The sequence below is a fragment of the Sus scrofa genome, chromosome 15 (genome assembly GCF_000003025.6).
Source record: "Sus scrofa isolate TJ Tabasco breed Duroc chromosome 15, Sscrofa11.1, whole genome shotgun sequence".
Classification (NCBI taxonomy): domain Eukaryota; kingdom Metazoa; phylum Chordata; class Mammalia; order Artiodactyla; family Suidae; genus Sus; species Sus scrofa.
In genome coordinates this window covers 68,637,841-68,663,351 of record NC_010457.5, presented here as the reverse complement: position 1 = coordinate 68,663,351, position 25,511 = coordinate 68,637,841, and the positions used below count along the sequence as shown (strand labels likewise).

General features: G+C 37.3%; 2 protein-coding genes across 2 annotated transcripts in view; one reads left to right on the top strand and one right to left on the bottom strand.

The window, feature by feature from the left end:
* DPP4 (dipeptidyl-peptidase 4) overlaps nt 1–1,588 on the top strand; it is a gene marked incomplete at its 5' end in the record, with an annotated part of 81,198 nt that extends 79,610 nt beyond the window's left edge. The window contains 1 exon segment of the mRNA NM_214257.1: nt 1,388–1,588. Coding sequence (NP_999422.1) covers nt 1,388–1,489 — 102 coding nt within the window.
* Nucleotides 8,343–25,511, bottom strand: part of SLC4A10 (solute carrier family 4 member 10) — a 312,403-nt gene continuing 295,234 nt past the window's right edge. The window contains 3 exon segments of the mRNA XM_021075903.1: nt 8,343–10,442; nt 16,677–16,793; nt 20,111–20,178. Coding sequence (XP_020931562.1) covers nt 10,376–10,442; nt 16,677–16,793; nt 20,111–20,178 — 252 coding nt within the window. The 3' untranslated portion in view covers nt 8,343–10,375.

Genomic DNA, 25,511 nt, shown 5'->3' with positions numbered 1-25,511 from the left:
ATCAAATTGATGCTCTTCTAGTCCTGTGATTGTTCTGTCTCTATTTTGATTCAAGCGTACTTACTCAGTGAACGTGTGGCAGAGTAATTCTAAAGTGAAACCAGCATGATAATAGCTCAGCTGAAATATGAAAATCCATTTCTGTCTAGTATGTGTTACCAGTCCTTCTAACAACAGTGGGATATTAACAATCAGCACACTTCCATTTTTTCAATTTCCATGTTATCTTCTGTTGAACAACCACAGGTAATAAGCAATTAGGCTGGTTTTATAAAGTTGGAAATGGCTAATGCTGTCACTGCCATTTCAGAGGATGTTTCTTGGTATTAAATCAAAATCATTTTCTGCACTAGACCTTTTCAGATGAAGAAGAAAAAATATTATGTGTGTATTTCTCTGAATATTTTTCTAAGTGCTTTCTTGTCTGTGTTAGCTTAAAAAGCCTGCTTTTCCTCACTCTCTCTTAACATATACACTTTGCTCCATGCTCAGTTAAATAGTGCCTGCTGTATAAAAGTGGGACAGTCATTTGATACCAAAAAGTCCTGGCATATATTTTTTAGGTCAGATTCTTACAAGAGGTTGAGATTTATTTTTCCACTATTCAAAGAAAAGACATGATACCTTAATTGAGCCATTGTTGAAAGTTTATTTATGGCTCCATAATATATGTTTGCCTGGCAGTGACTTCCCATTGATTTAATGTGGTGTGGGTTGATAAAGACTTGTGGGTCATCAAGTCTTCCTACATAAATGTCAGACATACAGATAAAAAATTCCAGTGAAACCTCTTAAGTGTTTGCAAATAATACACTTGACTTTTGACTTCACTTATGCCGAATATATCTATGGAATATTGAAATAGGTTTTTCTACTTCTTTGGTGATCTATATTAGGAAACATTGCTTTTAAAAACTCATTTATTTTAATAGTTTAATCTTATGGTCTTAAAGTGTAAGATCACTTTAACACTTAATAGCAATAAAACCTAGTGGACTTCATGGGCTAAAACATCCCCTCCTATGCATGATGTGGTTCTAAGTATCCTTTGCATCAAATTTGAAAATGGACTTGGATATTTTAATTATAGCATATATATCCTTAAAACACTATGCAGTGAAGGCAGATTCACAGTGAGTTGCCTTAGCAGCTGCAAAGGATGATCAGAGACTCCTGCAGGACAGAACTACCTACCGGGAAAAGCTCTTGGTGGGTGGCGGGAGGTGTGGATTAGAAACCCTCTTTGATCACGTTTTAGTTTATAAACTGATTGAGGAATTAAAACAGCCTGTTTGATTCCATGTGTGCTCATGAGAACTCATTTGGATTTAAAAAAAAAAAAAGACAACAGACCTCCTAATTCTGATCTTTTTCTTTTTCTCTCCAGTGGTATACAGATGAAGACCATGGGATTGCCAGCAACATGGCACATCAACATATATATACGCACATGAGCCATTTTCTAAAACAATGCTTCTCTCTACCCTAGCACCTTGAAACAGCATGCCATTTAAAGCTTACGAAAAGCCACTTTTGCTCTCATTATCTCCAAACTGCACTGTCAAGATGATGATCTTAAAAAAAAAAAAATACACTCAAATCAAGAAATGCAAGGTTACTTTTGTTCCCAAATTTCCTATCTATAACCCTAAATAGGGACTTCCGTTTTCACAACAGATTATTACCTTACAGAAGTTTGAATTACTCAGTCTGGCTTTATTACTTAATAACATTTCCACATCAGTTGGTGAAACAACAAATAAGAACTATTTTTATGGGAGCTTTGCAGAAGTTCCCTAGGCAGCCTTTTTTTCTAACTGGACTAGTCCAAATCTTGTTCTCTTTTTTAAAAGAATGGCAGGATTTGGGCAGTGATGTCACTGAAACAGGGGTAAGAAAAGAGGGGGTAGGGAGAGAAGCTAGCAGTGGGAGGCTGTGAACCCTAGCCCAAGCATGCTGACCCGTCAGCTCCCGGGGGAGAGCTGTTCACAGCCAGACTGGCACAGTTTTCCGAGAAAGACAATTCAGTCTCAGGAAATCATATATGCAAAACACTGACTTCTGAGTAAAACCACAGCAGTTGAATAGACTCCAAAGAAATGAGAGGGAAACTGCCAACAATGCAGGGCCCCCAGGTGCCAGTTATGGCTATAGGTGCTACAAAAACACAGCAAGGGTGATGGGAAAGCATTGTAAATGTGCTTTAAAAATACTGATGTTTCCTAGTGAGAGAGGCAGCTTGGAACTGAGATGTGAACACATCAGCTTGCCCTGTTAAGAGATGAAAATATTTGTATTGCAAATCTTAACTTGAAGGAGTCTTTGCATCAGTTTTTCTTATTTCATTTCTTTGAGCATCTAATTAAAGGAATATTTTAACTTCCTTGAACTTGTTTTTAAAAAATTGAAAATAAGCTACAAATATATGTATTATTATGATTCCCATTCTATAGACTGTGGATTTTCTACTGGTCAGTAATAAACGTGCCTTCATTTTTTCAGATGTAATGAGTTTTGTGTCTTGAATCAGACCTAAACTACATTGGCATATGGACACGTTTACCCAGAAAGGCTTTTGTTTATTTTGCTTGTTATCCCAAACTGCCTTGTAAACATGGAGAGGATTCAGTTTTTGTAAGTGATAGATACATAGAAATGTGCTAAATTAAGCACTTCAGAGGGTTTTTAGCTAATACATAGACAATTTCTGTTATATAATAAGTCTTTGAGAAATTAACTTAAAATAATTGTGATAATTTACATCATATGTAATTTATACTTTTATTCTAGGGAACTATGATGAGGTTCATAATATTAAATATCAACAACATCATCTTGGTAGCTGTGATGGCTCTGTAAAAATTACCAAAAAAGGTCAAGTCAATGACTTAAGTCTTTGACTAATTATGTTTGGTTGACATAACTACATTAATGAAACCATAGATTTAAGATGCTGAATTTAGCCTAGCAAAGTAATTTCTAGATGACTGAGAACACACTATTTTTGTGCAGTTATTTGCAAAATTGCCTCATTAAAAAAATTGATTTTATGAATTCAAACATAGCTGGAAACAGTTATCCCAGACAGAATGAGCTACAATGTAAAAATCCCAAAATGGAAGAATAGGAAAATAATCTATCAATTCATGAGACTGGTGAATCATGCATTAAGAACAGACAGAGGATTATGAAGTTCAGTTTAAACTTGTTTTCAGAGCATGACATTCTTTATTACGTCTCAATTCTCACTCATCTATTGGAACTATAAGCCAACTTTCAACCCTATAGGGCTCTTGTCATAATTCTAATAACAGAGTTCAATCATCATGAGGAGTAGTTGGACCAATCTTTGCAGAGTTCTGTATCCAGAAACAGCAATCATAGATCATATGTTGGCATTCTGGACTGAATTAGTAATCAGAAAAGCAAATTAAATAGAAATTCTCCTTTTATTCTAATTGAAACCAGATGTAGTGCAATATCAGATATTGTTCAGATCTTAATAAGACCATTTTACAATAGTAGATGTATGACATCAGATACTATACAGATATTAAGACCACTGTATAACATCTGATATTGCACAACTATTGTACAATATTAAAACTTAACTGGAGTTCCCGTCAGGGCTCAGTGGTTAACAAATCTGACTAGGAACCAAGAGGTTTCAGGTTCGATCCCTGGGCCTGGCTCAGTGGGTTCAGGATCTGGCATTGCCGTGAGCTGTAGTGTAGGTCACAGACACAGCTCAGATCCTGAGTTGCCATGGCTCTCAGGTCAGTGACTACAGCTCTGATTAGACCCCTAGCCTGGGAACCTCCATATGCTGTGGGTGCGGCCCTAGAAAAGACAAAAAATAAATAAATAAAACTTAAGAACGTTTTACTTCCTTAGTTTCTAAACATGTGCAATGTTTTTTCTGGAGCCCAGAGGTAATACAAAATCCCAGCACATACCTTTCATATAATGAGGGTGGCAAACGGCGATGATGTGTTTGAAGTTAAAAATAGATTTCATCTGACCCTCATAGGACAAGTTTTACTCTCCAGTAAGAGCTTTAAATTAGTTTATTGGGAAAGTAAGTGTTAAAAAATTGACATAAATTAGAATTAATCTGAGAGTAGGTTTGAAATACACAGGAACTAGACATACCAGTAAGATGTGCTGACTTGCCTGTCTTTGTTGCAGCTTTAGCAGGCAACTGGATACTGAGATTCCTTTCATAAAACAACCTGTTAAAGCGCACTAGTGCCTGGGACCACACACGCCAGAGGAAGGGAGAAATGTTCACATCCATTCTATGGATATAGCGTTTCTTCTTTTAAGTTTTGATCAAGATTTTTAGAAAATCACTTTAAAAATTATTTTCAAACTCTTGTTGTTGTTGTTGGAAACCTTGCTAAAAATGGTTACATACCTCTATGCTTGCTTTTTTTTTTTTTTTTGGCCAAACCCAGAACATACGTAAGATCCCAGGAGGCCAGGGCTCAAATTCCAGCCACAGCAGTGACTCGAGCCACTTCAGTGACAACTCTGGATCCTTAACCCACTTCACCGCAGTGGGAAGTCCCCCTCCATGCTTTCTTAAATAACAGGCATAGACCATAATTCAATGCATGCTGATGACTCAGAGCCACAACTGTGAAGATCAATTATCTCATCAGGTTGTATGTCATTCTGAGTCTGTCTTTCTTTCTTTCTTTCTTTCCTTTTAATGGCTGCACCTGTGGCATATGGAAGTTTCTAGGCTAGGGGTCAAACTGGAGTTGCAGCTGAGGCCTACCCCATAGCCATAGTTATACTGCATCTGAGGTGCATCTGTGACCAATGCCGTAGCTTGCTTGGCACTAACTCTAGATCCTTAACCCACTGAGTGAGACTAGGAATTGAACCCACATCCTCACAGAAACTATGCTGGGTCCTTAATCCACTGAGCCACAATGGGAACTCCACATTCTGAGGGTTTCTTATTCACAGGTGGTCACTGAAACTACCAGTTTTACCACTTGACATGTATTGCCTTTGCTCTAAGTTGATGTGAGAATTTCAATTTCTAAAACTATTAGATTTATACAATATTTAAGAATCAATAAGGTCTAAAGGAAAAAAAAATGCCAAAACACAATAATGGCCTTTTTTTCAGAGTAAAGAGAACTCCAACTTTAAGACAGTTCTTTCAGCAGTATCCAAAGACATTTTTTACATACACCTTCAAAGATTTGGCGTGTATAATCAGTATGTCTGAGGGATATATGTGGTTGAGAATGAGAGATGAATGTGAGTAATAAAGCATAATGTCACTGAGCCATAGGAAAGGCTCAGAGAATGGTATTAGTAAGACCAATGTCATGCTTAGTAGAAATTTATCATCTCTCTGAATGTCACCTTTCTGTGACAATATTAACATTTAAACTGAAGACTTTGAATTAATAAAAATAAATATAATTTTCTTACTTCTAAATTGATAAGTGTATCTTTTCTGGAATTACAGAATTTAAACTTCAACAAACTCAACCAAAATTTTTATCTATGTTATCTTTCCCCTGAACAATCACCCCAAGTTTGTCACAGTATTGAAAATGCATGTGTTTTGAAAGGTGTGACCTATTAAACAACCAAAACTCTAATTATTCCAATCAGTTTCTCCTGATTGGAAAAGTCATGATATTTGTGACTCATGAGCAAGAAAAGCATTTCATTGAGTAGAATTGGTTTTCAGCACTAATCATAGGTGAATGATAATAGAAAAAGTGATATACTAAGAGGAAATACTACTTTTCCCAATTCTAGTTGCACGAGCAAGAATAAGTTAAGTCACATCTCACCTCCTGCTGGAGACTCCAGTGCACCCCAGCCGAGGTTAGATGGATGTGGGTTAGAATCTCAGCATCAACATTCACAGTGAGGAACCTTTTAAAGAACATAACTTAGCCTCTTTGAACCCCACTTTCTTAAATTGAAATAAATACCAAAATACCTACCTCCTGTAACAGTTGCATTGCTGTGAAGATGTATATACTATGCCTGGTTTGATGATTACATAAATTACTCTGGTTTCCCATAGGTGCCTTGTGTTTGCAGGTGTTGGGCACATGAAGGTGCTCAATAAGCATCCTGTTCCAATGCTTCCATGTCAGTGAGAATCCTTTACGGAGCTTTAATCATTCCTAATAAACCTAGAAGCTGTATCCTCATATATTTTACTTTACAATTCTCTTCTACAGCCTTTATTGGCAGAATAAAGAGCAAAGCACTAGGCTCTGTAGAGTTAGGAAGAAGGAAGGAAAGAAACACTATCCTTACTTTTAAGGAGTTTGTAAACAAATGGAAGAAACAATTTGAAGAAATCTATGACTCAACACACACCAGAAGGCAGGAGTACCTAGATCCAAAGTTAAGTCAATGGGAAGTGGATGAGATGAGTAGAATGAAAAGGAAAGCAGGAGGAAGGCTGGTTTTGGACTCAAAGGAGCCAAACATTTGCTAATTTTCGTTCTACAGTTATATTTCTTTAATTGTCTAAGGACTACTACTGACACTATGTTTTTCTGAACATTATCTTCATATACAATCCAAAACATTATATAGAGGAATGCTCTATGTGAAAGGCTTTATAATAAAGCTATTGTGCTTGGAGCTATTTATTAAGTGCCTAAGGCGTATGCTTGAGCCTGGTTGGTTTCAGTCATGATCAAAGTTTATAGACCACTCACAGAGATTTTGGTTAGAGTCTCTGAGAGCCATCCTGGCTACAGGCTCCCTAAGGAAATAATTCCACTTTTCCCCACTGTATTTTCTACTATGCTGCCAGACTAATCTTTCCCCAAATGCATACCTCTCCGTTACTCAAAAGTCTTAATGAATAAATTTGAAATATCTTAATATAGAACTTAACATCATTAATAATGTCTCCAATTTGTTTGTCTACCTTTTCATACAGATCTCCACCACTCTCTTGACACACTGCCATATTAGGCTGTTTGCTGGGTTCCAAATATGCCACAGAGCAAATGTCCAGCTCCTATATACCACATATGTTTACTTTTTTATTTTTTCAATGCTAACATGTTTGAGAGTCTTTGCAGTTTTCTTCCCCATTTCCATCCTAATTCATATGCTATATTTTATATAACATTTTCTTCAAACTCTGCCCTACCCAAAGTTCCATCCTTGAGTTGTTCACTGCTTTCATCATACAACAAACTCAATATAAATCACATTTATGTTATAGTTATATGTAGACCCTGTCCTTAAAAGCAAGGATCCCAGTCCAATTTTCAAAGTTCCAGCACAAAAGTAGAGGCCAATGCACAAACAGAAACTGAAGCAAGTGGAGTAGTGACAGTTGTGTCCATGAATTATAGTTTCCTAAGGAAGACATCCAAAGAGCTCTCCCGAAGTATTACCAGTAGTCCTTGAATATTGGGTTTCCTCAAGAAGATTGATTATAAGTAGCCTCTCAAAGTCGCTATTTAGAGAATTACCCTATTATACAAATTACTCTCGTAAAATTTTCAAATGGTTGTAATCTCATTTCATTGCATTGCATGACTGTATGAGAGCTAGTGAGAGATACTGGAAAATTTGGAGAGAAATCTTGCAATGATAGGAAAATAGTTCCATACCTAGCAGCAAACAGGCTAAAGTTAAACAGAGAGATAGATCAGTGTAGATTAAAAAAAAATGAGTCATAACTTCAAGAGCCAAGAAAAATCCTAAAAGATCTAGGGATTGTATTGAAATACAAGTTGCTAGTGAATCATCAGTGGAGAATTTCTATCAGGCTAATCTACACCAAAGAGATACTCAAATTATATTAGAAAAAAACTTTCCAATATTGAAGGCTGTTAAATGACAGCAACGACAAAGTAAATTCAGGAGTCAAGAGAAAATACTAACCAGTACATGAAAGTTCTGATGGCAATTCCCTCCGTAACATATTTGGATGGCTACAAAAGAATAATGGTCCCATCTCATGTATCGACAAACAGGGAGGAGACAAGTTTTAGGAAATGCTTTTCCCAAGAGGGGTAAAAACAGAAGTCTAAGGCATTCAAATAATGGGAAATCCTGCTAATGATTTGGAAGCTTTTACTAGTCATGGCTACAATATCATCTGTATCTAAGTCACTGGTCTCTCAGAAAATGAAGAGATACATCCTAATATAGTTCTCATCATAGTTCATAAAATTCAGATTGTTTGAATACGCTTGAAATGTCTATATCATCAAGTTTTTTAACATCAGGGGAATGTCTAAATTTAAACACTATGTTCAAACAATCAAAACGTTCTACAATGATTTACTGATTAACACTAAGGAAAAAAGACCAGACACTGCATCATGATTTAAAATGTGCAAGGAAATTACTTAGGATAAATATTTATTTCCACGTAACATTTCTTAGTTGTGAAAAACACAATATCCTAGTCACATTTACACATTACTTAAACTTTGCAATAAATTACATTCAGTAATTTTGACCAGGAATCTGAAATTAGGAGGAAATACATAACACTACATTTTTCTTATATTTTATATGATTTCAAAATATTAGGATTAACATAGGGATAGCATTAAAATTCACACAAGAACAAAATGACTATAAAAATACTCAGAAATACAGAATTTTATCGGATATGAGTGTTCATTCAAATAGGTGATCACGTGAAGGTGTTAATTCACTATGATCATTTTAAACAGAAGTTATTAATATATTGAAACATTAGGAGGCTGCCTTTGAGACTAACTGGCACGTACAGCTAGTCTAAATCATAAAACAATGGGAATGTTTACATGTAGTATCTGTATTATAAAATACACAAAGGTGATACATTTGGAATGGAAAGTTTCTATTTTCCCTTGGCATTTATAAACAGACTTTATTAACTGCAAACTCTTCTTATATTTTTTAGGCTTATGTTCCATAAAAGAAATGGCTCCTTGAAAGATTATGAGGGGAATTTTACAGAAGGCATCAAAATGTTGAACCTATTGGAGGCTTTGTTGTTGTTGTTTTTCCTTCATAAACTTAATTACAAGAGGATTTTTTTTTTCAGTTTTCATGTGCACTTACACTTAGAATATGTAATTAATAGTTTTGAAAAGCCACAGGGCTCTGAATTATTGTAAAATTGGACACTGAAGTTGATAAGGTTGATGACAATTCGTCATTCTTAGGAACGAGCACTATGAGATTTTTGTCGTTATTAATCCACATTTATGTAAAGTGAAATAAGATACTGTTCGTTTAGTAAGGCTCAAAAATCCTTAACTTTCCTTCCTCTTGTATAAACTTAGTAAAGATGGATTATTTCATATGGACTGAAATATCTACAGAAGCTGCTCAAACAGAATCTGAAATTTTCATTTAAAAGATTATTTTTCTACAACATGCATTTAATTAAAAAATGGAAAAGAGATTTGCAGAAAAAAATGACAATTGAAGACCTGTCAGTCTAACATTAGAACATGACTCAGAAGCAGCATTAAGCAGTATGTGACCTTTAGCAGTGGAATAGCTGTACAGGGGTGGAATTTCATGTACAATGACTCATCTTGTGGCATTCCACGAGTATGTATATAATAGGTTTATTTGGAAAACGCTTGTTGTCAATGGAGATAAATTTAACAGCATATTTCTGATAAAGGTTTATATTGAAAATCTCACAAAACTTACAAAGTTTTTCTAAAGCATTTCATACAAGCCTGGTATTTGATCATGTAACCACAACTCGAATTTTAAGCAAATACTACTTGACTCTTTGCATTAGTATCTGATTCTTTTAAACAAGTTGTGAACAGGTTTCCATATATATTTTTTCAAATGACTTTAAGTTTTAGTTTCATATAAATTCTTAAGTATTAAATGTATCATATTAAATCAAGGAAATGCATAAATACAATTTTTAAAAATGCTTTCAAACTAACTTTTTGATTTGGGTCTTTTGAATTAAGTCACTAATGCTAAGCTATAAAAAATAAAAAGAAGTAAGTCTACCTTTCAAAATTCTTCTGAATGAAATTATCAGGTATCTTCATGTTCCTAAGTAGGAAAATACAAACTAGGTAAATATGACTTATCTCTTTAAGAAAGCTATTGCTCTCATAAAACTGACAATGAGAATCTAGTGTTTACAAATGTCTAAAATACAGCAAGGAACACAGAGATTCTTGCATTAGTTGTTGCATATGCTCACGAGGGTGTCTCACTGTTCAGAAGTTTAAACACAGAAATGAAACAAATATTGCACTACTTACAGTATGAAGGTGGATTTGGGATGAAAGACAGAATTTATAATACATGATCAAAGCAGTTTTATTAATAATCGTGGCACTCTTCTCATATATATGTAAAAAATAAATTGAAGATCAAGTCATAGACAAGTCTCCCTGTCAACACCTTTCCCTGAGTCAGCTTTCTTCTCTTTTCGGCTTTCAATGCTACAGGGGAAAAAAGAGAAATGTATTATTTCAATCCAGCGTGGCTATTGGGAGATCTGCTTGCTCAGACACAAAACCCATCAACCCCAAAGCACCACAAGGGCCCTTAGGCATTGCTCTTTCATGCTGCGAAGCACAGATAGACAGCAACAATTAAAACCCTCTGCACTCAGTGAGATAGAAACCAAGAACTGCAATATAAGGGGAAATTCAAAAAACAGAAACTAAAAACCCCAAACCAGACATTTTTAAAAAAACAGTTCCAAAAGCATGCACAATTTATACCCATGGTCCTCATCTGGGCAAATGAATCACTGATGATTGTTGAAAATGCCAGTCATGGCCCTGTCTTAAGATAGCACTGACACTATGAATGACACAAACAAGATGTCACAGTAGGTATTTCTGGGCCCTGTTGCAAGGGGCACATCCTGTTTGCACAGACTGGATTCTGATCTTTGGTGAGAACTGCGCTGTTGTCAGTAGGATGGACACACTTTTGCAGGTCTGCAGGAGGCCGTCACCCTGCACAATGCCCTCCAAACACCTGTGCCTGTGCCGTCTCTTCACAGACAAACCCTTCTCCTGTCCATCCGAGGAGAAATGTTTCACCTCACTCCTTCAGAATAAACTCATTCCCAAGTGGCTTCTGTTTTAATTATTCTCCCATTAACTTTATCAATGATCAAGCTGGGAATGCAAATCTATAATTCTTTATTAAATAGTTTTCCCAGGTACACTTTTCCTACTCTCGTGTTGACAGTTTTCATAGAAAATTCAAATAAAGTGTTGACCTCATGGAGCTCACAGGAAGAGTACAGGCTTCCAGGGGGCACAGCGCCGCCCCCTCCCTGACAACGTGGGCACAGGCAGGGCCCTCTACACTGGGTCCCCTCCGGTGTCTCTACCACCTGTGACCCAAGGGCAGCCACTGCCAGTCTCTGGGCCCTGAGCTGAAAGAACCCACACATTTTTACTGTTAACTTCAGCTCTTAATATAACTTTATGAAACAGTGGATGGTGGGGAAACCCTTGGTTTTATATAACTCTTCTCCAAGCTATAAAATGACAGTTAAAACCCCCTTTTCCTATGGGGCCTCCTGTGCAGCTTTCTCAGTGGTCAATAACTTAGACACATTCTGAGTGAGTTTTTTAAATTGTTTTTCCTCCAATTCAAGCTAGAAACAGCCCTTCTCAGTTGTCACCACCACCCGGCACCATCAGGTAAGAAGTGCCGGAGCTTCTGCCATCTGTGGCACGCTGCCAGCGCTGAGAGCTGGTGTGAGCGGGTGTCTATGGCACCCGGGTTTGTGCCTGCAACACTTCTCAGCACACTCTACTTACAGGTCAGAGCAAAGCAACTTTTTTCTCTTTTCTTTTCTCCTTCCATGAGAAGAGATGACAGTGTGCACATGATGTGTTGAGAGGCTTAACTCTGTATTTTTAACTCCTCTATCTGTATGACTCACTTTCTTCTACTTTAAGTTCCTTTCATATGACAAGTGTCTGCTACCCTACTTTCCGAATTAATTTTTCCTTGGGCGCTACCTGGTTCCAGTTGCTTCTGCCGAACAAAGCCAGTGGAAAAGGGCAGCAGGGTGCAGGGGAGGAAGCCCTGGGCTTGGAGTCAGAAGACTATATTCGGTTTCTAAGAAGCAAGGAATGAGCTGTATGACCTTGCACTAGTCATCTAATCTCCCTGGGACTCGGTTTCTTCATCTGTAAATTAGTTTTGGCCCCTAAAGTTCTCTTGTAGCTTAAATGTCAGATTTCTGAGGCTAGTAGTCTCAATTCCAATATATCCCATTGGAAAGATAGAGGAATAGATTCTATCTGTAGGAGACTGTGGGAAAAGAGACATTCTACACATGCACAATTCTACGTGACAAGGCTCCATAACCTCTTAATAAATCAGCCAGTTCCCCACTGCACTTAGTCACCAAGCAGTGAAAAAAAAGCAATTCACAGACATGCTTCCTCCTATTGTACTGCTTTGGCCATACTGGTTGTTTGGTTACAAAAATCAACCAACTAAATAATTGGGCTTCCACTCTCCCCCTTTAAAACCAGTGTTTTTGGTATCAGATTAGGTTTCAGCAAGGAAGCAGAAATTTTAGAACCAGCTCAAGACTTCCATGAAAAATTTTATTGACTTGAATTTTCTTACTGCATGGCTATTACTCTCTGTATTCCTTGTTACATCCAATTTTCAGGATGCCAATCAATTCTAAACTTTCATTGCAATAAATAGATTACATATGTTTAGTAAATGTATAACAAATTTATCATGTGCTACTACAATAAACACATATTGCATATCTATTATATGCCAGGTACTCTGCGAGGACTGAGGGACACAAGATGGATGAGACAAAACATAAGGCAGTAGTATTTCAAGAGAGGACAAACATGACCCACTACCTTCATGCTTCCAAGCAATCTATGAAACTATTATTTACCATTGACACCATAGTAGTTGATATGAACAACATTTACCATGACAGGGCCTAGGCCTAGGAAATCAGAGCAGAAAAGCATCCAGGATAGAAAGTAGTAGGGATAGGAGGACAGAGGGAGCAGCAGCAGTGGTCCCAGCCCCTAGCCTCTGCCACCAGGGCAAAACTAAGTGCTACCAGGTATCTTCCCAAGAAACATGGATCTTGGCTGTCAGGTTTATAATACACAGCAATTGCTCACCTACTCTGATGCAAGGTGGTTTTTTTTTTATTTTTTAATATTTTTTAGGGCTGCACCCGCAGCCCCCAGGCTAGGGGTCGAATTGCAGCTACAGCTGCCAGCCTACACCACAGCCACAGCAATGTGGGATCTGAGCCATGTCTGCGACCTATACTCTCGCTCACGGCAATGTCGGATCCTTAACCCACTCAGCGAGGAGAGGGATCGAACCAGCATCCTCATGAATACTAATTGGGTTTGTAACCCACTGAGCCACAATGGGAACTCCTACAAGGTGGTTTTTAAAGTGACCTATTTCTACTGTCCCATTCAAATAAGTTGTGGGGGAGCTTGTCACATGTATGTATAGTGCTCTTGAACTAGGATCTACCAATCCTAAGATGTGGTAGAACTGACAGTCAGTTCTTATGTCTTTCAACGAAGCTGGATAAAAAAAATTTTGATGATGAAAAATGAATGAAATAATGGAGAAAACATAACTTCTATTCTAAACTCCACTAAGAATAGGTATCTAGCCTTCTCTGATGGCCATGTGTGGCCTATAGCCAGGGGTAGGGTAGAAACAACTAGACGTGGGGTTGTCAGAGATTGCTGGGAACCAGCTAGCTCTCAAGTGATACAGACTCTGGGAACCTGGCCTATAAGGCTTTTTTTTTTTTTTTTTTGCCAATGCATCTTCTAGCAGGCACAGCATTTTTACAGCTCCTGGTCATCACACTTCAATGCCTTTAACAGACACCAAGAGAGAGCAGTGACTTTGGGAGAATATCGTTGGTATTAGTACTGGTGGTTTTCAAATTTCTGGAAGCCATACTCTTTCTGTCAGTTTCCACTGTTATGAAGATGAAAGACATTGATCACTAAACAAAAGATATTTTTCGCATGGAAACCTACAGATTTTATCACATTTAAAGGTAAAGAAAACTTGATAAACTTTTATCTCACAATAGTTTGAATTTCATGTTAGTGGGAACATATGTTCAAAGAATATGAAAAAAAGTGGTTATAGGGAAATACAGAGGATGATCTATTTAAAACTGGACCTGCTTAAAGCACATTATGTTGTTCACTAGAATTAATTTACTGTGTACAGTAATCTGACACATACTTTTTTAAAAATTAAGCTTTTCAGGTGAAAACCATCACTTGCTTTACCTACTTTAAGGAATACCTAAAATATCGTGACATGAAAACTGTTGCTTGAACCAAAGAAAAACAGTGAAAGAATTTTCACTATGGATCCATATAGCACAGGAATAAAAGCAATCTTTAAGTTTGATTGTCTCAAATTCTCCACAACATATTCTTATGTCTGGCATTTTATCTTGAGCTCATAAACCTGAAATTCACCTTTTTAAAATGAGAGAAGTGCCATATTTTTAATGTGAAAGGGTCCACAAGCCTATATTTCAATAGGTTTGAGAAAGTACATTTCTCATAACTCATTTTCTTCCAAGACTTCTGGCAAAACATAATTACTCTGAGGATGACTCTATCAGACTGTAGCAGGGATCTTTGGGAATGAAAGATAAAGTGTGTTTTATAATAAAATGTTACTTCTGCTTGAGCCAAGCAAAGAAATATATGAAGACTTTAAAGCCCTGTTAAAAGACAGAAAACATCAACCTAAAGTCTCTGAGAGAGCCTCTGAGTAACTCACATTAACCTCCTTTTGGAATAAGTGTTGGAGGTATTCGAAGGAGAGAATGAGAGGGGAGAGGGAGGGAAAGAGGGAGGGAGAGGGTGAAGGAGAGAAAGGAACAGAGAACAGGAAATAATCCCCCAGCTTGATGGGGTGAAGATGCTAAGGTTCTGCAATCCACCATTGGTGTTGTTTATGCCATTTGAGATAGAGATGACATTGAAGCAGCATGCCATTTTGGGGTGACAAAAACCAGCAAGAGATATTCTCTAAGTCTAATGTAGCCTCTAATTCTAACTCATGTTTCCAAATATTTCTCATGGATAAAGCTTTCAATTTGGGAAGCATGGCAGTGCATTAATGGAAGCTCCCAGCTTTGCAGTTTCTTTTTTTTTTTTTTTTTTTTTTTTTTTTTTTTTTTTGTCTTTTTGCTATTTCTTTGGGCCGCTCCCGCAGCATATGGAGATTCCCAGGCTAGGGTTGAATCGGAGCTGTAGCCACCGGCCTACACCAGAGCCACAGCAACGCGGGATCCGAGCCGCGTCTGCAACCTACACCACAGCTCACGGCAACGCCGGATCGTTAACCCACTTAGCAAGGGCAGGGACCGAACCCGCAACCTCACGGTTCCTAGTCGGATTCGTTAACCACTGCGCCACGATGGGAACTCCTGCAGTTTCTTAATTTAAGGGATGAATTTCCTTTTTCCAATGTAGAAATTTGATGTTATTACTAAATGCAGTTCTGTGAGATTTGTTGATTTATATATGATGCATTTGTATAAGCCATGTGGGGAAAAGTTTACTCAAGTTTCAAACCCTTATAAAGAGCTGAGTAGTTATAGGAATGCCATAAACACTCAGTCTGTTACTGGATCTAAGCCCAAGGCTCTCCACAACTTTTGCCTCCCCAAAACTCACACAAAAAACATAGGCTGACCAGGTTTCTAGAAGACACCATTTAACATAAGGAAATGCAACCAAGGAATAGGTTTGAGGGAAAGGGTCTTACCTTTGGGGAATCAGCTTCTAGAGTGATTAGGAAGGGGAGCTTATGACAAAAATGTAATATAAAAATTAAGTAGAAAAAGTTAATTTAAGGCCATAAAAATGAAGGAACTTAATAATTAAACATTGTCCCAAATCCCTCAATCACTCTTTAGTAAGAAGAGATATTAGCATAACATAAAGAGATTTTCCTTCAGAGCAATAGCTAAGAAGACTGGATGGTCTGAACTCTTACTTATAAGTTCTGGAAAATGCATGTGGAAATCCTGTGATGACTCTTGATATTTAAGGACACACTCTTTCCACCTCTTGCATTTAAAACTCTCATCCGCAACTACAGGAGTTGCTTGTAATGTTTGTACATAGAGAAGAAAAATGGAAGTACAACTTTTTGGAGCTGAAAGTTTTGGGGTAAAAAGGTTAGGGAAGATTTTTCAGGGGATTGGAATAGGGGACTGGAAATAATCTAAATATGAAATTATCATTGCATGTGCCATATGGGTTTTAAAAAGGACCACAGGGGCATGCAAAACTTGGTCAGACATCTAAAGGGGTCCTGCAAAGTGGGTGATGAGGGAATATAATAAAAGCCCACAACAAAAGTGCAGGCCAAAACAAATGTCCAGAAATGTCCTGCATTGGGATTCATTTACAGCACCATTTCCCCCACTGTCATGGTTTTGACATGAGCCTTTAATTTGAAAGGGAGATGTTGAAAACATGCCAACAAATGTGATAATTACAATTTTTACCCATTTTTTTTTAAAGAATTTCCTGAAATATTATAGATCTAAGTTTGGTGGAAACCAATACTATTCTTCTGCTAATAGATTCATGTCATTAAATGACTGGGACCAGTATAAATTTACATTATTTTAGAATTCAAACCTTTTAGAAGGAAAGCTTGACTCCTTATCTTTTGAGTTATCGGCAGTAATCAGAAGGTTTCTCCACAAGGCAGTCTTTGACATTTCATCAGAAATATTGATCACAGATGGATCATCTCTAGATAGGAGTTTACCCAAAATGAAATAATAAACATTAAATAAGAAACTGCAGTTTTCTAGTGATAGACACTCAACAAAGGACAGTTTTATGCCTCTGTACAGTATTTTTGACAATTAAAACTTAAGTATCAAATATTTTGTGCCCAAAAAAGTATGAAAAATAGAAAGCTAAGGGAAAAATTCTAGTTATATAGAAATTGGTTTGGGTACAGCTTTCCTAATTCATTTCAAATTACAGAGTTTAGGTTTTGTGTGTTCATTGCTAAGCCTCTTACCCCTGACATTCATAGCTTTGCAGAACCCTTCACTCTTCTCACTTAAAGTCGACATAAGTCTCTGTCTCCACCCTCACCTCTAACTTCACCTTCTATTATACTTCTGCTCCTTCCTCTCCAGCCTCAACACAATGACCTCCTGACTGTCCTGGGACACCATAGGCTGGCTGCTCCCCCAGGGCCTTGTACTTGCTCTTCCCTCTGCCTATAATGGTCCTTGCCATGGTATGACTGTTTCCCTCCGTTCAGATGTCATCTGCTCAGACAGGCCTTTTCGGAGTGCTCTGTTTAAAATTTCTGTTTCCATTCCCTCATAGCAACCTCACCCCTCTTTTTTTGCTTTATTATTATTTTTTTTGTATTTTTCACCATTTGAAATGCTATACTACATTGCTTGCTCATTTATTTATTTTCTGTTTCTTCTTACCTCTATTCTACTTGAATATAAGCTTCATGAGGACAGGGACTCCTGACCATTGTCTACTACTGCTTCCCCATGACCTAGACAGAGCCTGGAACTTGGGACCCATTCAATAAATATTTATTGAATAAATGAAGGCAGCCTGTGTAGTTGGCAGAGGTCTTCCCAAATGGCTGGGGAAGCCTATAATAATAGGGCCTGTACTATGCTAGGTGAGTTTTTTACATTTTAAAGTGGCACCCATTATAGGTGCCATTTAGAACTCTACAATATTCCCAGGGCTAGAAAGGCAACCAGACAGCAACAGAGACAAATCATGGGCCAAGTCAATAAAGTTTCAATGAGTGAGAAATCAGCAGTCTTCTTACTACATGTAAAAAAGACACTGCTGTGGGGAAAAAAAAAATAATGTTTTTCAGAAACCCTAAGCTGACCTCACATGACCATCAGTGGTGGACATTCACAAGAGAGCAATAAATTCATCTTTTAAGAGGAACGCTAAGTGTCTGGAGAAAACAGGTCTCATAGGCCCCTTCCTTGACCAATCTGGAGACATGTTCTTTAATTCCTCTAATTCATCCAGCCCTTGGTAACTCAAAGCATGAGATCAACTATTTTCCAAAAGAGTGTCATGTAGAATACAAGTTGTTCACGATATTATGTAAAAAAGCATCTTGTGAGCAAGAGTTTAGAAAATGCTGGATTTAACATAGTTTAAAAAAAATGCCAGTATTACTTAGATTCCTTAATATGCCAATGTGCATTGTGAATCTCTAAATTGGAATGTGAAATGAAACATTTTCCAGACTTATTTAACCCCAAAAAACCTTTTTTTTTCTTCTGTCTTTTGTCTTTTTAGGGCTGCACCAGCAGCATATGGAAGTTCCCAGGCTAGGGGCCAAATTGCAGCTACAGCTGCCGGCCTAAACCACAGTTACAGCAACGCCAGATCCGAGCCACATCTGTGACCTACACCACAGTTACTGGCAACGCTGGATCATTAACCCACTGAGCAAGGCCAGGGATTTAACCTGCATCCTCATGGGCACTAGTCTGGTTCATTAACCACTGAGCCACGACGAGAACTCCCCCCAAAACCTTTTAAGAGGGGTACCACAAGAGACTTGGTAGATTGCTATAGACTACACTTGGGAATATGCTGATTCAACTGAACACTCAATAGATTTTAAAACTTAAATATTGTAAACAAACAAAAAGAATGAAAGAGAAAGAAAGAAACGAAGAAAAGAAAAATGGCTTTTATACTTGTGCTCACTCTTAAGTGGTAAATAATAATTTTATTTTTATTCATTTTTTTTTTTCAGGACCACAGGTGCAGCATATGGAAGTTTCCAGTCTTGGGGTCAAATCAGAGCTGCACCTACCAGCCTGTGCCACAGCCACAGCAATGCAAGATCTGAGTCATGTCTGCAACCTACACCACAGCTCATGGCAATGTCAGACCCTTAATCTATTGATTGGGGCCAGGGATCAAACCTGCATCCTCATGGATAGTAGTCAGACTGGTTTCCACTAAGCCATAATAGGAACTCCTATAATTATATTTCTTAAATCTAGGGAATATGATTTTACAGTCAGACCCAGAAGATCCACTCCTTTTTTAAAAATTTTTATTTATTTATTGTTTTTTAGGGCTTCATATGGAGCATATGGAAGTTCCCAGGCTAGAGGCTGAATCAGAGCTACAGCTGCCGGACTATGCCACAGCCATGGCAATGCCAGTTCTGAGCCATGTCTGTGACCTACACCACAGTTCATGGCAACGCTGAATCCTTAGACCACTTAGCAAGGCCAGGGATCGAACCTGTATCCTCATGGACACGTGTCAGATTTGTTTCCTCTGTGCCACAATGGGAACTCCTCTATTTTTTATTTTTTAACACTATGAAAAATTCCCTCCACAGACAAAAGTCGTCTATGCTTTTTTACTTAGCATGGCCTTAAATTATCCTTAAGCACTTTGAGATCATAGATATATAATTTTTGGCCAAATACTTTCAAACGTTTCATTATAATTTAAAGGAGTTTGCTTTTTTTTTTTTTTTTTTTTGCTGTATCTTTGTGCATAAAGAAGATTAGCATATTTTGGAGAGTTTCGTAAATATTTCCTAAAATGACTAGTATAACTGAATCCTTCGATTCAAGAAATAGATAACCTCTTTGGAAGTGCCTTTTTTTAGGGGTAAACCCTAAGTTTATCCCATAGTTCCAACACTTACGTGTAATGAGTTTAGTGAATACCTAGCTCACTTATCCCAGAGTTGACTATTGACCTGTCTTCAGGTGCTTCTTTCAGAGAATGTAAAAGAGAGTTTTCATATACATTATAAAATATGATTTATACATGTAAATTATAAAATAACACTTCAGACAACAGCTCCCAGCCCCACTTCATTTTAAGCTACGTGGCCATAGTCACACAGCTTGTACAAGCAGAACTTAGTACTAGACATTTCTAAGTACTGGTTTCAGTTCTTTCTCCTTGAACACAACTTCAACAAATCTCTGTAGGAATCCACGCATATGAAATTCTTAAGTAGAGTATGCAACAACACATTACATCATTCAAATCAGCGTGTTTTTACATTTCTGTCTTACCTGTAGTGCCCTTCCAATGGGAGTTGTACTGTGCCCTCATCTTCCATAGCTAGCATGCTTTGTTCTTCCTAGAAAGACAATTTTAAAATGTACAAAATAAACCTGATGAGTCTCCATGTTACATTAAAGAAGAAACACAGATTAATGTTTCACTATCTCATTAACCTCAGAACCTTCCACTTTGTTTGCATTTATTAATGCTAGCGCAGGTCTTTTCAATAAAGCATCAGCTACCAAGAACATAAGTAATTAATGAGAGTCTCATACCACAGAGTAATTTAAATGCTAACAAAAATCTCCTTCATGTCAGTTAATGTAAAACATGGTTAATTTCCAAGTAGATTTTTAAAAAAAAAAAAATCTAAATTTTACAAGGACAAAAGTAAGGTAATGGAATTGTTTCATTGTTATAAAGTTGAAATTACATTCCCAGAAGGGAATGAGAGATGTATTTAAAACAGTGGTTCTCAAACTTTAGTTTATATCAGAATCACCTGGAGGGCTTACTAAAAATGCAGATCACTGGGCCACACCTCTAGAGTGTGAGAAGGGCCCAAGTACACATCTAACAAGTTCCTAGGTGATGCTGATTATGCTGGTCTGAAGACTACACTTTAAGTACCAGTTCTCTGGAGACTTCGAAATAGACGGTAGACGATACCTTCCTGTTTGGACCAAAACACAGGAGTGAGTGCTTTCTATTTAGACCCATCTTAGCCTTTTGTCTTATGCCTCAGATTTCTTATTACAATGATAATATCCTACCCCTCCCTAAAAGGTGTAAATGCTTCACATATTCATTTCTTAATATATAATATTTTAAAAGTATATCTTTGGGATGAAGACAATCTTATGTAGCATTACAATGTCCTGGTTTAGTTTTCAATAATGTTATCACCAACTTTTCCCATACACCAAAAAATAAATGTAGTTATCTACACATTATACCTCCTATTTAATGCATTTATTTTCAAATGGGTGGATTAGGAATGCCTAAGTTCAGAAAACTATTCGGGGCCATTTTAAAATGTTAGAATTACTGGCTCTAACTCCAGACACGGATCTTTTAAACTCCCCTCCCCCCCTTTTAAATGTATGTCATTTTTATTTTTTTCCATTATAGTTAATTTATAGTGTCCTGTCATGGAATTTTAAATTGTGTAGAGATGAAGAACTATGTGACTTTCCTAACCAAATGGGAACTGAAAAGAGAAAACAGGGAAGGCCCTGGAGGCCCACTGCTCTTCTTTCAGTAGCTCAGCAGTATCTTGGCAGGTTTAAATCAGCTTCCAGAAATACATGACTTTTCACTGATGCCATTATTCCTGGCATGCAAGATTGTTCCTAGAGTCCTCAACTTGCATGCTGCAGTTAGCAGAACCTTTGCCATGTTCATTGTTACTTAAAGAAACAGAGTTTTCTACAGTCTCTTCAGCTAACCTATGAATATATAAGGTAATGTGGGGGCAGATCTCATTTTCACTCACATGCTTTCTGTATACACCCAACTTGTGACAAAGGCAGGCTCCCCTCTGCTGGGACCTTGGCCATCCTATGCCCAGAATGGCTATGCCCAGCCTATGCTGTGCAATTATGGAGAGGCCAGGGGACTGCATGGGGTCTACTATTTCTCTGCTTCTAAACTGCTCCCCCACCCAACCCAATGTGATATCTATATTTTGTGATACTTTTGGCATGTGTATGTTACCCCTTTGCATTACGGGAATTCTATTCTATTCTATTCTCTTTCTCTATTGCTCTTCAAGGAAAATTTTTCTTTTAAGACCTATCAGATGTATGTGATTTCTTGCATCTGGCAGTAGCATTAGAACAAATTTAAGGTGAGTAGACAGTATCATTGTTTGAAATTACCCATTTAAGCATCTGAGCAGAACTAATCTGTAGCCTAGTATGATGCACGTCTTGCAAATGAGTTAGTCTCTATATATGGAAATTGGACATATGTCGTATTAATTTATATGCACATCATTAAGGCCATGGGCAGAACATATATATCCTTTCAGGTAGAAAGGACTACTTTTTCTATAGAAATGGTTATCTAATGCCCATGGAGGGACATAAAGAGAAAATATTCAGTGATCCTAAATACTGTTTAAATAAAACCAAAATACAAGCAAAATGTAAATCTTTCCGTGGTAATCCACTGAAAGTAAGTTTGGTATACAGCAACTTTTTTGACCAACTCAGAATAAAATGTTAAGAAGCCAGGTAGAAAAGTTTAATAAAGAGTAAAATTCAAAGAGGCTGATGAGAAGAACATTACCACCAATGCTTAGGTTACCTGGCAGCAAAAAACTAAGGCTCAAGATTCAATCTAACAGCAAAAAATTGGACGAAAGCTTTGGGAACAATTTTGTTTTTTTCTTCAGATGATTTTCCACTTTCCTCTCAAATTGCTTTCAATAATTATTTTGCACTCTGTGGCTTGTTAGCATGTGTGGGCTTTATACTAGTCATAATTCTATCCAAACAAAAACTCATCACCTCTAAAGATAGCATTTCCAAGCCATGCTTATCTAAGAGAAGGGTGGCAGCGTCGCCGCTGCCTTCAGTGCCAGAAGGAAGCTGGGTGGGCCCCAGAGCTCAGGGAGAGAGGGCCGGCTGCATCCTAGGCAGCACTGTGAGGAAGCCAAAAATTGAGACTTTCTGGGGAGGAGCAGTCAAATCGGGCATTAGCCGTCACGACAATCACAACCTAGTTTGTCTCAATCATATAGGAAAAGAGAGAGAGTGAGCATAAAGCTTACTGGTTATCCATCACTTCGTAAGTTGGAAGTATCCTGAAATGAGTTCCAATCATTTTACTCAGTGTCCATCAAAAATATGCTGAGTTCTACAACATGGAGGTGTTAAAAAGATGATGATCAAAATTTACTCAAGAACATTTGGGAGGGTTCATCAGTTTAACTAGAGGGATGTTCATACTGCGCTTTGAATGCCATCTTTTGATTAAAATAGCCAAAGCATTGTTCAGATAATAAATAATGATGGACAGCTAATGCTATATCCAGTATGGCAGAAATCAATCTTACGGTTACCACAGGGAAACTGTGTGTGCGGGGGGTGGGTGGGGTGGGTAGGAATTAGAAGGAGGGGAATAATATATACACACTATTGTATAAAAGAGATAATTAACAAGAACCTATTGTATAGCACAGGGAAATCTGTTCAATATTTTACAATAACCTATATGGGAAAAATGGATATATACATATATTTATAACTGATTGACTTTGTTGTACATCTGAAACTATACTCTGTAGTCAACATTATAAGTCAACTATACTTCAATTAAATTTAAAAAAAACCAACAAATCTATTCAATAGCACTCAAACATTTACTGTATTATGTGTTAGGTAGACAGTGAATGAAAAGAATACTCCAGGAGCTCTTCAGAAATCTACTGAGCAAATATGTATTAAGTATGATCTTCAAGACAGGTAGGTACTAAGCAGTGAAAAGAAAGCACTAAACCCTATTCTCAAAGGATGAGAAGGATCACTGTAAAAAGTACAGAACCAGAGGAAGTGGCATCTGGGCCAGTCTTATATGATCACTTTGGTAATAGAAAGGAAGGAATTTAGGTAGGCAGAAAGAGCATGGCCAAGGATAAAAGCTAGGAATAAATAAGATGTGTTTGCATGACAATGAATAACTGGACTGGCTGGGGCCAAAGGCTCGTGCTGACCAAAAGAGGAAAATAAAATAGGAGTTAAATTGTGTTGTGTTTTGATTAATAGGATAGTAAGTACACAATTACATCATGAATCTGAATTACATTTTGTTATAGTGTAAAAATACAATTCATATGTCATGATGCCTAACAAATGCTCTACCTTTAGTGAAATAGGTGGCAACTGTTCCCGAATCCATTTCTCATGTGAAGTCTGTATCTATGTAAGAACCTCAAATAGCTCAAAGTACAAACAATAGCAGCAGAGAGTAAATGTTCACAAAGATGTCTAGAGTATTAGATAAAACATTCAGCAATTTTGGAATCCATAGATCTTAAAAAGAAAATGGAAGGGACTTCAGAAATTGTTCAACCCCTTTGTTTTATCCAAGAGGAAAACAAGGTCCACAGAACCTAAGAAGCGTCTGATCACTTCCTTCCTTGATTACTAATAGAATAGATAATGCTATGAACATTACATATATATACGTACACACATATAATAATTTGTAAACCATAAAATGCTATATTTATAAGAGGTCTTCTTTAAAATGTCCAATATGTAGAAGGGCCAATACATACAACTACTCACTTTAACAATGAAAACTGAAAAGAAAAAAGTTGGGAGGAGGAGTAGTCCATATAGAACTCAAATAAATAGATGTTTGCAACATATGTTTTTCATCAGAATATTTGATTCAGTTTCTCTAATTGGCTTATCTAAATTATGATATAATACAAAAATTCTGATAGAGTAACTTTGGCTTTAGAAGACTATATTCTGATGACACAGAATCTGGTTTTAGGAAAGTCTTACCTCAAAGTTTAACACACATCAGAATCACCTGGAGGTCTTGTCACCACAAACTTCTGGCCCTGTCCCCAGATTTTTGATTCAATAGGTCTGGAGCAGGGTCTAAGAATTTGCATTTGTAACAAGTTGACAGGTGTTGGCTGATGTAGCAGAGGTCCTTGGACTACACTTTGAAAAGCACTGCTTGAGGAAGAAGAATATGCTTGCCTCATTCTAAGATTCAATTAGAAATAACATTTGCCTGGGCAATAATTAGGCTGTGCTTCTCAAATCCACAACCAACTCTGATCTTTCTTAGCAGTAAGACATGTTCTCTAATGTGTTTAATTGCACTTGTTTTTAGATTGCTTTTGCATCTTCTTGGCCTTGCTCATGAGCCTGCTGCACATGGATCACAAGTCCCATTTGCCCCCCTCCTTTTTTTCCCCATAGCATATAAGTTAGAGTGAACCTCCCACAAACCAAGAGGTGTCAATATCATGATCACTGCGCAGAGTTGAATTTCCAGGATTTATCTAACATTAACCTCCTTCCCTCTTGCCCAGGAGCAAACATTCTGCTGGGGCTTTCTGCTTTAACAGTAGCCCTTTTGTCAAATGTGTACAATGTCCTAGAGAATACTGAAGTAGGAAGGAAGGCTTGCTGTACTCTGAGCACATTTGGACATCCAGAATTTGATTCTGCAGTCTTCCCTTTACACAGAGCAATGTGCAAAATGTCAGGGTTCCAATATTCATTTCTATCCTGATTATAATCCTTTCTTTCTAAAAACTGAAGCATATGCATATGCATATGCATGAAGTACATGAAAATTTGGAACAGAAGCTCTGCGACCTTGGACTGGCCTGTGTAGCTATTTATTCTGCTTAACTCGTTATTGAATTTTAAGGTC